Here is a 19,229-nt window from a genome sequence, read left to right as displayed (position 1 = left end):
TATTTGGTGAGCTTTTAGATTTGATCTACTTTCTGATTTCAACGTAATGTTCAGAATCGTCAAGAGACAATATTGAATAATGGATGTATGAATGAGGATACCAAAAACCTAATGGTTGTATTGTTAGGATTGCAGCATGAGTTTATTACGAAGAGAAGTTATAGGCCCTAACGGGCCCTCACATATTGGCCATTTAAGATCTTCTAACACTCCCTTCATCCTGAAGCGTACAAGTCAAACATGCCCAACTTTTAAAATAAAGTATCATAGGAGACGCCACCAAGGTTCTTGGTGAAGCTGTACCCCAACTGATTGAAGGAAGTCACATGCATCATAGATCTGACACATTGTGTAACATTGCTATGAACAAATAACATCATAAACCTGATATATTTAATCTGTTCCCAAAGGATTGGGTTCCCCATCATGAAGATTTCCACATGGTTATCACATTGTCATAATCATATAAAAGGTGATCCCCATGTTATCCTGCAAGGAGCAGAGCAATGTCTTATCACAAACTATTTTAGTCATAGCATGGTGATGTAAGATGGGTGGGGCCCATGGTGATAGTGACAGGAAGGCAGTGATTTTGAGGAGGCATTGACAAAGGTGATGGAGCTGGCAGCGACTCCAAAGACCATGAAAAGATGACGAGGATGTAGCACTAGCTACATGCTAGTGAAAGCAGGCAAAGATAGTGTTACCATAAGATAACGCGACGCTGCAGCAGCGGCGACTACAGGTGATGGCAGCAAGATCATTGTAACTGATTTTTTTCTCCAAAAAACTTTGCCTTGTGGGTGTCACAAGAGAGCTTTATATAGCCTCTCAGAAATGTCCCCTTTTTATTTAAAAGGGAAAATACAATAGAAAAAAATCATTTCAAAAATGAAAAGAAAAAAGATAGAATAATGGGCTTGTTCCTCACCAAACTATGCCACTTTGATAACTTGACTCTAAAGAAGGTTGTGTGGTGCGGTCCGGTCTGAAAGTTCACACACTTATCCTAATTTTTTGGTTGCACCAAAACCCTTGTACAATGTTTGGGGCAAACTTCTGCAGAAATTCCCATCCCGCATTGCATAAATTTGCACAAATGATTGAGAGAGAAAGGGAGGAGAGAGAGGAGCCAATGAGAGGGATAAAATGATTAAGAAAGATAGAGGGAGGGAAAAGTGAGCGGGAGAGAGGAGAACAATAGAGAGAGAGAGAGGGAGAAAGAGGAGCGAGCGAGAGTGAGAGAGGAGTGCTGAGGCAGAGAGAAGAACGATAGAGAGAGAGGAAGAGAGAGGAGTGAGCGATAGTGAGAGAGCAGAGAGAGAGAGAGTGAGCAACGAGGGAGAGAGAGAAGAGCAATACGAAGAGATAACGAGGGAGATAGAGGAACAAGAGAGAGAGAGAAGAGCGAGAGAAAGAAAGAGAAAGAAGGAGAGGAATGATACAGAGAGAGAATAGCGACAGAAGTGAGAAGGAGAGAGATGGGCGATAGAAAGAAAGAGGGCTTAACAAGAGCGATATAATATGATAGAAGAGAGAGCGAGAGAGAGAAGCTTGATAGAGAGAGAAAAGCGAGTGAGAGAGAAGCTCGATAGAGACATAGGATTAAGAGAAAATTCTTCTCTTTTAAAAAAATTAATTTTTCATAAATTTTGCACGCAATTGTACATTCACATCGCACAAGCCTTTGTGTGATGTCCAGTGCAATTATTCTGGCAGCTGCACGATGTGTGGTTTGAAAATTTGAACTTCACTGCATGCACCAAGATCACACCGGTTGCACGAAAGGACCTTCTCTGCTTGACTCCGACAAGATTAGGAGGTTAACATAGGTGGTGTTGACAAGAGAAGGGAGACCCCCATGCTTGGTACAACCTCTAGATGATGCACATCAGACGAAAGATTAGGAGGGCCTTAGGAACGCATCATGTGTTAAAGATGGCACTGTGCTGAAAATTTCAGTCTAGCTCTGTCTCTTTCTTCTATCCACCCATACACTTGGATATATAAGTAGACCCCTCAATTCAAGGGAAAATCATCATGAAATTTCTCCTACTTTAGTAAGCCAAGTGAAACCAAGTGATTTGCAAGATCCATCAAATTGATTGAAGTTAGAAAGTGAAAGAGAAGTGGAGGGGCTCTCCTGTGATCATAACTTGCCTTGATTTTGGCAGAATATAAGGATCTAGAGTGAGTCGTCTTCAATTGACTTCACCATATTCTTCTTGACATCATCTACCTATTCACATCCATCCATTCTTGTTTATACATCCACATTAATCTCATCCATCAAATACATAAACATTTTTCATCTCCATTTTACATGTCATCGTCATTCACGACACCCACTTCTTACATTCATTATCCTCCTCCTCTCATTATATTCACAATTTATGTGTATCTCCTCACATCCCTTAATTACCGAGTAAAAGGTGTTTTAAACCCTAATTTACTTTCCCTATGAAGATGACCCTTGATCATATCTAACCAGTGAAATAGTTTTATGAGTCTAATGTTAATAAATTTGTATTGACTAAATCAAATGAAGTGGAAAAATTAAACACCCCAAAATTGAGTTTATAATCTAGTGCAGCTGCCTTTGTGAATATCTTGGCAATACTACACAATGTTATCTCTCAAAGGCTGCACCATTACTTCTTATCCCTCTATATTCAAAAGACCTATGTTGTGTTGGTTAAGGTTGCTTGACATTGAGCAAAAGATCAAGAGGGGCATGATGCTAAATTCCAAATTTTGGTCCTTGAAAGTTTATTTGGATGATAGCAATCCTTAGTCATAGGGATATAGACCTGATCAATGATATTCAAAATGATGTAATCAATATAGACATCTAGGTTAATCCTAACCCAGATGTGGCCATCCTCACGATAGTGTGATCATTCATGCATATTGTGAATCCAAAGATAGTGAGAAGGCATCTAATTTGAGTAAACTCGATACGATGGCTCTTTTTGAGCCCATAGATAACCCTTCAGCGAAAATATACCCGAGGAGTCACCCCATATGAAACAACCTTAGAGGTTGCTTATAAACACATGTTTACCCATATCGCTAAAAAGAAAAACATAAGAGACAAACAATGATGCTCCACTATGGAGAGCAGAACATTATTATATAGAAAGCCTGTCTGTGGAGTGATAAGTCCAAATTTGGGGGTTTAATGTCGTTATTTTAATCCAGACATAACCAACAATATTTATAAAAAATTTCATTTAAATCCTCTATCGTTAATATAGGGCAAGAAAGGGGTCGATACACAGAGAGGTAGAAATTTAATTTCATATTTTTTTAAGCTTGAAATGAAAGAAATGAGTTTAAAAGAGAGAAATTTAATTTATGTAATTTTTTGAGATTTTTAGTTAATTTATACAATTTTATATGATTTAAAGTTAAGCAGAAATGCAAATAAAACACTAAAAATATTTTAGACTAATGTTTCTAGGTTTAATTAATCCCCAGAAGTAGAAAATATATTTTTATAGATTTTTCTAAAATTAAATATACAACAAAAACCACTATAAATAATAAAAAATGAGAGTTAGAATTTTTTATAATTTGTGTAAATCTTAAAATCACTAGAAATTGGGAATAATAATTTTAGGGATTTTTCTCATTTATTAATACTTTTAAAACACTAAAAAATAATTAAAATTTAAATGGGGGATTCGACTGGTTCGATCCAGTTCAATCCGGTTCGAACCGATTCGGACCATTTGGGGCCTCTCCGGGAGTAGCCTAAAATTTGGCGAAGTCCTGAAGGGGGTGCCTTGTGCCCAGGGGGGATGCCTTTGTGCGCGTGCACAACCGGCTGGCGGAAGGCGCTCCCCCCCCCAAGCATTGTCGTGCAGTGCACTCCACTGCACGGCACTAGCGATGGATGGGGAAAACACGATTTCAACTATAAAAATAGAATTTTTTAATATGATCTTTTTTAGAGACAAATTGGAGATATGATGGAAGGTCTAGAGAGAGATAAGAACTGGTAGAGAGAGAAAGTGGTCAAAATGAGGAGATAGAGAGAGAAAATGAAGAAATGGTGTAGGAGTTTGAGATGGAATTTGAAGGTGAAAATGGTGGAGATTTCTTATGAAATTTTGGGGGAACAGATTAGGGGTATGGATGAAGGTCTAGAGAGGTAAACTGTCAAATCTAGGGTGAGAAAGTAGGGAAAATAAATGTTTAGAGTGAGAAAGTGATAGATTTAAAGGGGAAATAGATAGAGTGGAAAATGGAAATCTAAGTTCCTTAAACCTCAATGAAAATTCATTGATCACTCAATGCTTCCTCTCAAGTCTGGATCCTTATATTTTTCCAGCATCAAGCATTTTTCAATGCAAGAAAGCGATGAGATTAAGAGAAATATTCAACAAACGTACATCAAGCAAGTTGAACAACTTGGATTCTGACAATGCCGTGTCCTGCTGGCCAGCCACTTGCTAGAGCACGTCCAGAATGAGGGGAAATGAGGAAGAAAATTTTATTTATACATTGAGAGAATTACTAAAATACCCCTTTGGGCATTTTCTATTCTCTTTTCTTGTCATTTTGCCTCTTTTTCTCCATTGGGTGAGAGCTTTGCCTTGTAACTTTCAGCTTCTTCCTTTGTGAGGTGTTTGAAAGCCCAATAGGCAGGTCAGGCCGTGGCCCAACTCCCTCAGATTTCCTTTTTGGAAGCCCATAACACCATTTGATCATCTCCAGCCCATTTGTAGAATAATTGAGCTCCAAAAAATGCTCCAACTCCTTGATATTCTCCAACTCCAAATCATTGAGAGTAGTATCTTCTAATTCCTGTAAATTTCTGCACTTGTGGAACTGTAAAATACTCATCAGTAATTAAACTGCTTGCCTTCAAATAAGTCAAGGAGTTTAGTTAAAATAACCATAAGGTGGAGAAATTGAAATTTATAGCTAATGCATAAATATTCAGTTAATTTAAATAATAATATGATAAATTCCAAATTAATAATACGAAAATCATCTCAAATTTCTGCAAATAAACATGCATTTATCATGTTATCATGGAGATCCATGAGCTACCAGATGGCCTTTATGAGGTGTAATGGAACTATCATAGTTATACTTTAAGGTGAAATCTCACTTAGAAATCACAATGTTGGCAGGGGCGCACGTGAAAAGCTTCCATTTATCATCATCTACCAGTGCATGGGAATGTAAGTACATGACAGCCTTCTATGAAAGAACGTGAAGAGCTTCAAGATATGTCTATGGAATTGACTCGGAGACCACATAAAGGGAAAATATGCACAGGGTGGGGTGAAAATCATCTTCAGTGAAAGACGGTGTGTTGAATGCAAGAGTGTTTGCCTTTACACAAGGCAATGACAATATGAAGATCATCTGAAGATGGAGGTAGACGAGAACCCGAGGTCAAGGAAAGAGGCTAGAGAGAACAGTTTTTTCACCAGGGAAAAAGAGGCAGTCAAGAGTATGTGGGGCAGTGAAATCAGTAGTGTAGTCTCAAGTCAGAGGGTCAACAAGGTGAGGTGGAGAGTGAACAGAAGGTGGAAAGTCAGGGCAGAGATAGTATGCATAAGATGATAGATATGCCAATGAGAAATAAGAAGTATCCTCATGGAAGGCAACATCCTTTGAAGTGACGTAGCAGCTAGACGTCAGGAAAGTAAGCATAGTAGACCCTTTGAAAACTCCTTTGAGGGCACAGGCGTAAGTTAGAGAGAGAATTATGCTTATAAACAAAAGTGGTGCAGTGAAGGACTCAATGGGGTGAGGAAAATAGAGTGAAATTAGGGAAAAGGTGATGAACTGAACATCATCTCCTATAAGAGAATAAATAAATTGATTAGGAAGATATGTGGCAGTCATTAGGGCGTTCTACCAGAGATAGTGTGGAGAATTCATCTCATTGAGGAGTGGGCAAGTAATGTAAAGTCGATCTTAACAAGTTCAAGTGCATTATTAGTTTGTAGGATTTCAAGGGTCATGGAGAATTGGGAGATAACCTTAAAGATAAAATTTTGGACGATGGAAAGCAGTTGGGAGCGATTCTGAAGGAGATATACCATACTAACATGTGTATTTAGGGAGAAGACACTAGGCAGAGATATAAGTGGTGATGCCAAACAAGATCAAAGGTAATAGAAGGAGAAATTCTGCTGTGGTAGAGATATAAGTGGTGATGCTTGTCAAGTTGACTCAAGTCACATAAAAAATAAGAAAAAGAAGACCATGATTAAGATTTTTTTACTTTAGAAAAAGAGGTTGGCAAAAATGACAATTCCAGTTGGGGGAAGAATTAGAAGTAGAGTTTGTAAAAAAGGCAAGGAGAACAAAAAAGGGAGTTTCTAATGTGAGTTTGTGAATATCATGTCCATTCTCACGCCTAAATACAACCCATTGTGTGGTATGCAGATCTGGGAAGACAATAAAAAGGGACAAGGAGACGTATTAATTAAGAGCACGAGTTATGCAATTAATTAATCATAGGTAATTTATAAGCTAGGAACATATATGAGGTTGTGTAAGGGAAGGAAGGTGAGAGTGGCATGGCCATGTATTTTAATGGAAATGCTCAACAATAAGTAATTGCAACTAGGGATGGGCTGAGGTGGTGTAAGAGTAGAAACGAGTGAAGGGTTACCACTCATATGAATGGAGGTCCCTGAGTAGATAATTCATGCCAGCTTAGAACCTAGTATAGCATGGGTATCTTACATAGAATCATCTAAAGTGGATGAAAATTTTGAATAGGTAGAAGCATATGATAGAGTTGTCATAACATGATTCCATGATTCATACTCTTTGGGGGTCAAAGTCCTATGAATAGTTAGAATAGGAAAAGAACTATATACCGATGGAGGGGCAGTGAAGGAGCTCTAAGGGCTGTGGTGGAGATCAGGACTTGTGCCCACTCAAAATTTTCAGATTATTAACAATGCTTGTTAGAATATGATAATCACAAACAACATGCTATTTTATGAGTAATTTCATGCATTTTATGTGCTTATTGTCATTAAAATGATTATAAATGCATGTTACTAAAGCTTACAATAAATTCATACACTTTTATACTGAAGTTCTTCATTTTCTTAAATTTATGTATTTTTAACAAAAATTTATTACATTAATGTCATAAAAAATATAATCTCACATGTCAGAAAAATATATTTTGATCTATTTAAATAATCTTATTTTACCCTTTAAGTATAAATAGGGGAAGACCTTGAATAAAATTAACCCACAATATAACTTTTTAGATGCATGTCTTCTTATCTCTCTTGGCTCCCCTCCACTCTTAAAGTAATTAGAGTGGTGTAACACTGATAATAGATTTATAATGGGGATCTTCGAGACGGAGGAGGTTTGACGTGTTGGTGATCATGCGGATATGTCTATAGGCTGCACACATGAGAAACTAAGCACGATGACTCAAGGATTTAATAAAATTCAGATCTTTCATACAACGGTGATTAGATCATTGGCTTTTGAGGGTCGATTAGAACTCTGCTTAGTCCTGTTGTGCAATTCGTCAAGGTATCCTGTCAATTATGCCCTAAAACTTCATTGGCATTAAAAATCCATAACGGTAATGGGGAAGATCATAGGAGCACTAGCAAGAAGCAGCCATAGTGACAGAATACAATAATAGTAAAGTAGGACATGACGCAGATCAACAATAGAGAACACAATAAGAGCAGGAAAAACTATGGAGTGACAACAAATTAGAGTAGCGGCAGCAGGTTGTGGTTACAACAAAAGGCCCAAGAGCAATGGGTAGGTCATGCTAGTGGTAGCAAGTGACAACAGTAGATGTCACAATCATGAGCCTTATGAATCTGACACCACGTCAACGCTGGGAACAAAACTTCTAATCGTTACATTGATTAGGGCTGGTACATTAGTTTATAACATTAGTGCATAACAAAGAGAATATGTAGGCCCAAACAAGCCATCCCATATTCGGCAGAGGGAAATCTTCTTGGAAAATGAGATAATGTTTAGATTATTTTCTTTGAAAACAGTTGACTAACTCTTTCCTAAGATCATTATAAAGTGTTAGGGTTGAAAAACTATTGATTTTTTATATAATTCATCTAAACCTCAATAACTGTTCAATTTCTGGTAAGAGTAATAGTATCATAGGAATACCACTCTTAATCTAAAATTGAAATAAAGTAAAATTTTGTTCTGAGATGAACAGAATTCAGGTGGAAAGGGAGAAAGTCAACGAAGTTCAGAACCATAACAAAGTAGGAAGCTTGATTTCATGATGGCGAGGACGCCAACACATTACCGTCGAACGCGTCGCCATGGTCAACCAGAGTCAACACTTCTGCTATGGACCCAACAGCAAATTCAACCGAAGTCAATACCAAAGTCAACACGCCACAACCGTCAACAAGCACGTCTCCACCCGTGCACGTCCCTATGCACGTCATGACACGACGCCAGAGGCAGATCCACAACTGCCCTTTGGCGTGATACGGCGCTTGTCTTTAATTTCTCGTCTCTAATTTCTCGTCATTTTCTCTTTCCTCCAAGGCCTATATATAGGCCATTGTTTTCAAGAAACACTTAGGCAGTCATAATTCAAGAATTGAGTTTTTGTTTAACTCTTCTTGGAGGACTGCCCAAGCCTCCCTATCCCCTCTTCAACCCTACCTCCGCCGCCGCTGCCGCCACCGCTATCGCCGCCGTCTCGCGTCGTCAGCCTACCACCCCTTCGACCTTCCTCCCTCTCTCTTCACTCTCTTTTCTCTCTTCTCTCTCTATCCTTCTCTCTATCTCTCACTCTCCCCTTGGCCGCCATCGAGGCTACCCAAGGGCCGTTCTAGTCTACCTCCATCGCCGCCCAAGGCCGCCCCTTGGTCGCCTCCCAGGCCGCCCCAAGGGCTGCCCAAGCAGGGCCGCCCCCAAGGCAGTCCTTGGCCGCCCGTCCAGGCCGCCCAAGGACTACCCGCGCTGCCCCCTTCAGGATCGCCCCAGGGCAGCCCCTTGGCCGCCCGCCCAGGCCGCCCCAAGGGCCGCCCGCGCTGCCCCTTTAGGGCTGCCCAACGCAGCCCCTTGGCCGCCCGTCCAGGCCGCCCCAAGCGCCGTTCGCGCTGCCCCTTTAGGGCCTGCCCAGGGCAGCCCCTTGGCCTCCCGTCCAGGCCACCCCAAGGGCTGCCCACGCTGCCCCTTCAAGGCCACCTAGGGCAGCCCCTTGGCCACCCGTCCAGGCCGCCCCTAGGGCCGCACGCGTTGCCCCTTTAGGGCCGCCCAAGGCAGCCCCTTGGGCACCTGCCCATGCCGCCCCAAGGGCCGCCCAACCAAGGCCGCCCTAGGTAGCATGGGCGGCCCCTCCCAGCCGCCCAGGCTGCCCAGAGCGGTTCGCCCCAGACCGCCCGGGACTGGTGTCCTTGTCCGTTTGCTCCATCCGTGCCCGTCGACCTCCACGCTCTCCACCAGGGCCGTACAACGCCCAGAACGCCCAGACTATTCGACCAGTGGGCCGCTCGACGCCCGGATTCATCCAGCCTCATCACGATCGGAATTTTCCGCCCCCTCTTCACGCACTATGGTGCCGAGGTACTGATAACACCCTAATTTCGGTCTTTATTTCATGTTATTAGCATGATTTATGCATTTAAAAGGCTTAAATTTGGGTTGTTATCATATATTTACACAAAAATAATGCTTCCAAGTAATTTCTGATTTTTCCCTAATTTTCTGTTAATTATATGAATTTTTAAGGATTTATTGAAGCTCGAAATAATTATTTTTGGATGAAAATGGCACATTAAAAAGTTTATTTCGACATTTATCAACATGGGAATTAATCAGGGAATTTTCTAGAATTTTTAACGAATTTTTAGGAATTTTCTGGGATTTATTTCAAGAAGAAATGCATTTATTCTATGAAAAAAAGGCATATTTATAAGAGAGAAAAATGTATTTATGCAATTTCTAGACTTTTCGGGGCCTTCTTGCAACGTTTCGTTGCAAAAAGACCCTGAAAACAGCTCTCGGTCGCCACGGCAGGCGTAAAGATCCTATTTAAAATCATTCAGGGTTTTATTGCAATTTTTAATATATATTTTTAATGTTTTAGGAGAAATCGGAGGAGAGAGAGTGCGCTAGGGGCATATACGCAATTACTTTTGGGCGGTGTCCAAAAGCAATTCCAGGCTTTTTAAGGACTTTTCTGCAAAAAGGAGGATTCAAAATGCGCCAGCCAATGAGAGAGCGACACGTCATTGCGTGTTTAAAAACGAAACTAATAAATAAATCAATTTTAAATCCAATGGATTAAATTGGTTTAAAATTGATTTATTAATAACTTTTGATCCTGAAGTCCGATTGAGATGATTTTTTAATGGATTTGTTCGTCTTGATCCCCTCTTTCTATTTGTACAGTTATATCATTCAGATGTAGCCTATATTGACAGATAAATATTAAGTACTAAACGGGGGTAAAATGGTGATTTTTACCCTATAACCTAAGTATAAAAGCTAAATTTCGAGAGGGGGAGCTCATTCTGGATGGTGCTCTATCACAGCTGCAAGACAGGGAGGAGCTCTAGCTTGGATCAAGTTATCTGGTACTTTTTTTCCTTGATTGTATTTGAACTTTTATGCATTTTGAATGAATTAGGTTAAGTTGTTTGTTTCTTCATCTCTATTCTGATCTGAACTTCTAAATCGCTTGGCTTGAGCGGCATGTACAAGCCCTGATTAGGATTGAGAGGAGAAATTGAGGGATTTACCTTGGCATTCAATTGCGTTCCAAAAGAAAACTCTAAAAAATTTAGTTTTAATTCTTAGGAGATTAAGATTTCCCTTTTTATTTCTGATTTAGCAAATTCTCAAAACCAACCAAAACTTAAATCAAAAATTTCTTCCAACCTCTCTAATTGAATTCTTTGATCCATCCAATTGGATCAATTAATTCAATCTAGAGCCCACATTTCTTCTTTTCATCTCATCTCATCTACCCCCCTCTCTAAATTCTCACCTAATTAGGGTGACTTGATCCTCATTGAAGATCAAATTCACTCTAATTAGGATCTAAAACACCAAAAATAAAATCAAATTGAAATTCCTACTTGCCTCCCTTGGACGACACTCATACTTATCACTATACATATTAAGTAGAGTTTTATAAATTTTATTGCATAAGCCAAAAATTCACAACGACAAGGGCTAAAAAATTTGCGTAATTTTCACCCCTATTTTTGGCTTATCAGGTACGCCTGAAACCCTTGGTGTCGAAAGTGTTCTCCGTCCAGTGTTTTCTCGAGAAGTTTCCACCGCCGTCAGAATTAGATTTGGTTTGGATTTTCCACTTCTTCTCTCTCTTTCTTGAGTGTTTCTTCGCGACGCAAATTCGTATATTGATTTTGGTGCTTAGGCATCGTCGCGATGGGGGAAGACAGTACTCCCGCCCTTGATAAGGGTCGGAGTTGCACCACCTGATTTTCATCAGTTTTAAAGTCCGAATTCGACCGTGTGATTTCTGTGGCTGTTTTATCCCTCTAGTATCCGATCCATCCCTAGTCGTCCATCTACCCATAGTCTGTCCCGTCAACCCAGTCGTCCATTCCGTAGCCGTCCTACGTCATTTCATCCTCTAACATAGACACTAAACTGAAAGTCTGTACCTTTTCCCTTCATTTGGTTGAAGAACAATTCCTTCATCCAAAAAAATCTGGACAAAGCACAAAAATTTGGGAGGAAAAATAGAAGAGGGGAGGAACAAAGAGAGAAGAGATAGTTAAGAGTGAATTAAAAAAAGATGATTACAAAGTAAAAAGAGGAAAATTGAAGTTATGGGGAAACTGAAATAGAGGAAAAAAAGTGAAATGACAAAAAATAGAACAGAAGAATGAATAGAGCAACAAGTGATTGATAAGAAAAATGAGGATAAAGAAAAAAGAGGAGAAAAAGACAAGATGGGAAAGGAGGGGGTGAGAAGAAATAGGTGAGAGAGAAAAGAGACAAGAGGGTGAGGAAGAAAGAAATAAGAGACGATTACAAGTGAATAGAAAGATAGCTCTATGAAGTGGTGTTAGGTCCCTAACTAGGCGGCATTCCCTGCCCAGAGGCCTGCGTGCTTATTGGGAGGGCGTGTCCGTGTATTTTAGGCTCACGACATTAAAGGACTGGGTCATTATGGGTAGCGATGCCCAAATACCTGATCTTTCAGGCCATTGGCCCTGTACGTGGTGATACACTGCAGACGATGAACGTGCCCGTCCACGCCCAAGGCGGGACGGATCAGGTACGGTCCGCGCGTGTTGGGCGTGCAGGCTGATCAGTGTGTGCGCGCGTGCGCCAAGCGTCGTGCGCCAACGCCAAGCGCCACGCTCGGACGCCAACGCTACGCGCCAGCGCCGAGTGCTGCATGCGGGGGCAGGAAGCATTGCGCGCGGGTGCGAGACGCGCAGGCCGGGCTGCGTGCCGCGGTTGCAGCGCGCGGAGTTGTGCGGGGTGCCACGCAGCAGCCGCGCGGGCAGCGCGCGCATTGCGTGTGCGGGGCGCCGGGCCGGGAGTCATTTCGCCAGGAAACTAAGGCATGTGGCACGTTGAGCGCTGAGACAACACAGAGAGCATGTAGCATTCCCGCGGGTAGTGTTGGGTGCACAGCGCTCAGCTCGGGGCGTCGAATGCGGCGGCGTCGCGCGGACTGCGCGCGAGAGTGTTGACACGGGTGCCGGTGGCGTGTGTGATCGTCAAGGCAGGGGTGGCGTGTGTGACCGCCATGCCTGCAGGCATACGGCGCCCGCCCGGCGCACTTGTGTAGCGGCAGTGCAGGCGCGCGCGCAGAGCGGCGGCCTTGAGGCGGTGTGGTGACACTACCTCGGCACAAAGCGCCTCGTCTCGTTCCTTGTATCACCCCTCGTCTTCCCCCATGTAATTATCCCCAATGATGATGTACTCTTTATGATATCAATGCAATGACCCTATTCCCTGACGAGGCTGCGTCTCCACCATCTCCTCTGACCCCTTCTATGCGATCTTAAGCAATCTACAAAGCTTCCGCTGCAAGAGATCAAGGGTGCTCAGTGTTTTGCCCTGAACATTGAGGCCGGCACACGCCAAATTCGAGCAAGAGACCTAGCTTGGGATTTGACCGTGTGACAAGTGGGAAGAGAAAAATAGAAGTTATGAGCAAATAGTAAGACATGATAATGAATTCTTAGGAAAAAAGCAAAAGAGATAAATAAATAGAGCAAGAACAGATGTATAAGAGAAATGAGGATGAAGATAAAGAGGGAAAAATTTTGATGTAGGGAAATTAATTTTATAAAATATTGGGGAAAACTATAAAGATATACAAAATCAGCTCAGCAAAACTGTCTAAAAATCAATATGCCACTTGAAATATCACCTTCCTCACCAATCTCCATCAAACTTCTCCCCAAAGCCCATCTCCACCATGAGGCTCTGCGTAGTTAGTACGCATCGAGTGTTACGAGCCCTTGAAGGTTACCATCTGTGGCCAATGGAGAATAAATGTTCTGCCTCAGTGCTGGTCTCGAGGTTTGCACTTAATAATATTCTCATCAAGTGTTAATCTTCAAAGTGCAATGACAAATATTGTTGCATAAATCATGCTCTTCTCAAAATTTATAATTGTCCTCTAAATTTATCTTAAACAACTATTTATAAATATTATTCCTCAGTACACTTATAAAACCAACATATTTACACTTGCAAGGTGATAAGAAAAAGTAATCGAGAAATACCACTCCGATCAGGACCGTCCGATTTCGAAAATAGAAGAGGACGAACGGTCCAGATTAATCAATTTATTCATCAGTACACTTTTTGTTTTTATTTACAATAAAAAAATTTGCAAGGTAATAAGAAAATTAATCGAGAAATACCACTCTGATGGGGACTGTCCGATTTTGAAAATAGAAGAGGATGAACGGTCCAGAATAATCAATTTTATTCCTCAGTACACTTATAAAACAAAAATATTTACACTTAAAAAATTTTGCAAGGTAATAAGAAAAAGTAATCGAGAAATACCACTCTGATCGGGACCGTCCGATTTCGAAAATAGAAGATGAACGGTCCAGATTAATCAATTTTATTCCTCAGTACTCTTATAAGACAAGAATATTTACACCTAAAAATTTTTTTGCAAGGTAATAAGAAAAAGTAATCGAGAAATACCACTCTGATGGGGACCGTCCGATTTCGAAACTAGAAGAGGATGAACGGTCCAGATTAATAAATTTTATTCCTCAGTACTCTTATAAAACAAGAATATTTACGTCTTAAAAATTTTGCAAGGTAACAAGAAAAGTAATCGAGAAATACCCCTCTGATGGGGACCGTCCAATTTCAAAAATAGAAGAGGATGAACGGTCCAGATTAATCAATTTTATTCCTCAGTACTCTTATAAAACAAGAATATTTACGCCTAAAAAATTTTGCAAGGTAACAAGAAAAGTAATCGAGAAATACCCCTCTGATCGGGACCGTCCGATTTCGAAAATAGAAGAGGATGAACGGTCCAGATTAATCAATTTTATTCCTCAGTACACTTATAAAACAAAAATATTTACACTCAAATTTTTTTGCAAGGTAATAAGAAAAGTAATCGAGAAATACCACTCTGATCGGGACCGTCCGATTTCGAAAATAGACGAGGATGAACGGTCCAGATTAATAAATTTTATTCCTCTGTACACTTATAAAACAAAAATATTTACACTAAAAAAAATTTGCAAGGTAGTAAGAAAAGTAATCGAGGAATACCACTCTAATCGGGACCGTCCGATTTCGAAAATAGAAGAAGATGAACGGTCCAGATTAATCGATTTTGTATCCGTTTATCGTCTTTGTTTTAAATTAGTTCTACAGAGTGAAGAAGATCGTTAATGGGTACGAGGAAGCGCGAGCGCCGGATCTCCGCCGCGAGGAGCGATCCCCCAAGAATCAGTCCGCGGCAAGGAAGGAGTAGTGCCCGATGTGGTTGGATTTCGATTTTTCTTTTTCTTTTCTTTGTTTTTGCTTCGATCGTCCTCCTCTACTTGAAAGCTGGCAAATTCAGAAACTTCCGCAGTATTTCCGAAGATAGCCCGATCCTTTCCGTTTATGAAAGGGGGCTGGTTAAGAGAGAAATTACGTACGGTGAAGTTATCTCCGTAAGTAGAAGAACTGATTCCTTTTATTATTTAACCGGATTGTTTTGACAGTGTCTCAATTGCATGATTTTTTTGTTAATTTGAGTGCTGATTATTTGTTTTTTAAATCTGTAAATCCAGGAAAACTCAAGAGTCTCGAAGAATTCATCGCTCCGTCATTTTCAGAACCCGATCCTCGCTTACGTGACGCCCTGGTACGTGCACTATTTTGTATTTCGTTTATGGCCGAAAATCCAGAAAGAATATTCTAAGACACAATTTAACAAAAAAATCTAAATTCCCTCAAAATTCTTTGTGGATTAAATAGTATGTTCACGTCGTTATTATAGGAATTCTCGGGGATATGAATTAGCGGAGATGTTCTGCTTCAAACTGACCCACGTATCACCCGTTTGGTACGAGTTGAAGAGGTCTGAACACAAAGAGAATAATTTCACTCTTTTCTCTATTTATTCTCTTTAATGCCTTTTTTTCTTGCTGTTTCTAGTGATAAAACGACATATTTTCTCGAAGGGCGGCATAATTATGATTCTGGGTGGATTTCTAGAATTAAGACCAACCCAAACATTCTGGTATGCCCATAAACCCACCTCTGGCTCCAACATGCGTTATTTAGAACTTTGAGCTCCATTTTTCCTATTTTCAACAAACTCTCTTGTTTTGTTGGATCTCAGAACGGCTTTCGTAATTCTACCAATTTGAATAACGTAATTTATCTAAACTCTGCTAGGTTCTTCCCAGAGTTGTCCTCGAATTGTTCCACTCAGAAATGCTGAAAAAGGTCAAACTGCGGCAAAAAGTCATTGATATCATAATCTCTGAATGCAAGTACGTTTAAATGGAGTGGAATATTTATAATTAAATTTCTCCTTGTTCTTCCCTTGCTCATGCGTTCGTTGAATCCTTAGGCAAATGGGATATGATGGGATTGTGCTGGAATCTTGGTCAATATGGGCAATGCATCATGTTCTACATGATATAGAGATGCGCAGGAGGGTTAGTCCAGCTACTTAATCTGACACTTCATTTCCTAGATGGGATTTTCATTTCCTTATTATAAATATAAACTTAAATGGATTTCTATTCTTAGGCAGTGGAGTTTGTGAAAGAGATGGCTATGGCTCTGCATTCTGTGAACTACTCTGCAAGAACTGGAAGGCGGTTGGAGCTGATCTTTGTCATTCCAGCAGTGCGGTCGAAGCATCTCAGAGAACATGACTTTGGCATAGACGACTTTGTCCAGCTCGTTGACTTTGTGGATGGCTTCTCACTGATGACATATGACTTTTCTGGGCCCCACAACCCTGGCCCCAATGCTCCTCTCCCCTGGATCAAGTCCACCCTTGATCTGCTGCTTAATGACCCAGCTATCTCACCCGAGGCTGCTCGCAAGATCTTTGTTGGCATCAACTTCTATGGGAATGACTTCCTTCTCTCACAAGGTCAGGATAACTCTTAATACCCATATACTCTTTCTCTCTCTGCCTGTCTGTGTGTATCTATCAATAGATCTATTTCTAATATCTATCTCTATACTATCTATTTGTCTTGAGTATATAATATAAATCTGAATATATATCTCAGTATCTTTCTATCACTGTGTAGTTTTGTTTCTGTCGTTCTACATCTAGCTCTGTTTGTATCGATGTAATTAAAATATCTATATGTCTATCTATATGTGTCTGAATATCTCTTTGTAAATATTTACGTATCTAACTCTCAAAATACATATCTTTGAACGTACCTATCTATTTGAATATTCATCCCTGTATCTATCTATCTATTAATCAATTTTAATTCCTATCTTTGTACCTATTTATGTTTCCAAATATGGAACTATCTTAATACCTATTTCGGTGTATATCTATGTTTATATCAGTGTCAATGTATCTAAATATCTATTGTTTTATTCATCAATAAATTTGAATGCGTAAAAACCTGTCTCTCTCCATAGGTGTATATATGTGTACGTGTCTAAATATAGTCATCCATTTCTCTATTTCTCAGTCCATCAATGTGTTAATTTATTGATCGTATATATTTTCATGCAAGTATCTAAATATCTATTTTTATCTCTCTCATGATATTGATTAATTCGATCTGGTTGTAGATGTGGGCAGTGAAGCCATCACTGGGAGGGGATACCTCTCTCTTCTTCAGAAACACAAACCAGCATTGCAGTGGGAGAGAGAAAGCTCAGAACACTTTTTCCTCTATGAGGACGACAAGAATCGACGGCACGCCATCTTTTACCCCTCATTAGCTTCCATATCTTTGCGTCTTGATGAAGCACGCTCTCGAGGTGCTTCCCTCTCAGTCTGGGAGATCGGCCAAGGATTAGATTATTTCTTCGACCTCTTCTAACTCTCTCTCTTCAATTATTTCTGCATCTTTCTGTCTTCAATTCTCTCCTATCTCTGTCTTCAATTTTTTCTGCATCTCTTTCTTCAATTCTCTTTTTATCTCTCTTCCATTCTCTCTGCATATCTCTCCACCTTCAATTCTCTCTTTTTCTCTCCCTTAGATTCTTTCTGCATTTCTCCCTCTTCAATTTTCTCTGCACATCTCTATCTGCAGCTCTCTCTCACGCAAATGATAAGATATAGCCCACAATTCTCAATGAGTAAAACATTGCTTCAGACTTTTCAGCTCTCTCTCTTTCTCTCAGTACAAATCACTCAAGCCTAACTCTTTTTATTTTGTACGAAATTTAGGCCATATTTCTTATAACTGGCCAATATTTACTTTGTATTCCTCAATCATTATCAATCTAGTGCTGCCTAGCATCAAGTGGCCAATAGTTGTGTCAGGGTAGACATTATCTGATATTTGACCCGTCCAATGCATTTTGAAGGGCCTTGTCACCTGGGCCTCAAATCGGGTCCTGCTGTGCATTTTGAATGCTATAGGACCAGCAATGCGACACTATGAGAGTTATTTGAATGCATGGATGATGTAACCAGAAGGAGGTCAGGATCGAATGACTCGTGTTACACCACAGGGAGGAGCGTACGGTGGGATATGCAGTAATGCAGACGTGATGCAAGTGAAGTAAAATCAATGAAACTATACAAAAGATGCCACGGATCTTGGGGGTAAGACCAGAGTAACGACATGAGGGTCTAGGGCAGTGGCAGGCTCCCAATGACTCGAGTAATAAGCCCGAAGGTCCACTCGAGGGGATCAATCACTGTCCATGAGCTTGCACGACCGTCACCGAGAGCTATACAAATCTGACACCAAAAATAAAAAGTCCCTAACGTTAATTTGGTGGCTATTCATATGACTCAAAAACTCTCAGTAGTGGAGCAGTCGAGGATGGCACTAATGAAGATAATAATACTGAAAATAAGGGGAAGGGATGTGTAACCTACAGGTCCAGGCCCTGAGTGCTTGAGGCGTAGTCATCGATGGCGAAGGGGGATCATAAGACCCATCAATGAGGTCACGATCAGTTGATCAGCGACGACATGGGAACTCGACAAACACCGAGCAGTAGACGAGTGGCCGCTGGCGATAGTGTGCGTAGGAGCGAATGCCAATGGCGGCGGCACGACGGAGAGCATGGTGACGAGCGTGAAAACGAGCACGGCGGCGGGCACCGGCTGGCGGCCCGCGAGCAAGACGGCAGGCAGTCAAAGTCAGGACCGTAGCGGGAGGCCGTGAGGGCGACGGTCGTAGGCGGAGCCACTAGGGCGGTGGTCGCAGCAGGCAGCTGCTAGAGCGGCGGTTGTAGGGGGGCCGGTCGTAGGGGGAGGCGGTCGGCGGCGGCCGGGGACGGCCGGAGGCAGCCGGGGATGGTCAGAGGCAGCTGGAGACGCCCGGAGATGGCTTGTGGACGGTCGCAGACGACTGGGGACAGCCGATTTCAGCTGCCGGAAGCTCAACGGTCTCAGGCGACTGGGCGATACGGCTAAGGGGACGTCGAGAAGACTCAACACGGCAGTGATCGTGTGCGGAGAAGGATCATACTGATGGCTGACTATTAGGTCATCGACGGCAGCAGTGATGGTTGTTCTTCTGACATCGGTATCGTATTCGCGGCGGTGATCTGGTGATGGTGGATCGTCTGATGATGTCATCCTC

The 19,229-nt window shown here is 41.3% G+C and overlaps 1 protein-coding gene across 1 annotated transcript; it reads left to right on the top strand.

Moving 5' to 3' along the window:
• The first annotated feature begins 14,870 nt into the window (after positions 1-14,870).
• LOC144709829 (Glycosyl hydrolase superfamily protein) lies at positions 14,871-17,933 on the top strand. The gene is made up of 8 exons (XM_078583476.1): positions 14,871-15,143; positions 15,264-15,337; positions 15,473-15,553; positions 15,631-15,715; positions 15,874-15,971; positions 16,052-16,139; positions 16,234-16,585; positions 17,254-17,933. The coding sequence occupies exons 1-8, from the start codon at positions 14,877-14,879 to the stop codon at positions 17,505-17,507; spliced, it is 1,299 nt and encodes a 432-aa protein (XP_078439602.1). The 5' UTR covers positions 14,871-14,876; the 3' UTR covers positions 17,508-17,933.
• Positions 17,934-19,229: the final 1,296 nt, after the last annotated feature.

Source organism: Wolffia australiana, chromosome 11, assembly GCF_029677425.1.
Source record: "Wolffia australiana isolate 7733 chromosome 11, ASM2967742v1".
NCBI lineage: Eukaryota > Viridiplantae > Streptophyta > Magnoliopsida > Alismatales > Araceae > Wolffia > Wolffia australiana.
The sequence above is the reverse complement of the archived record's forward strand: the minus strand, read 5'-3'. Positions and strand labels throughout refer to the sequence as shown.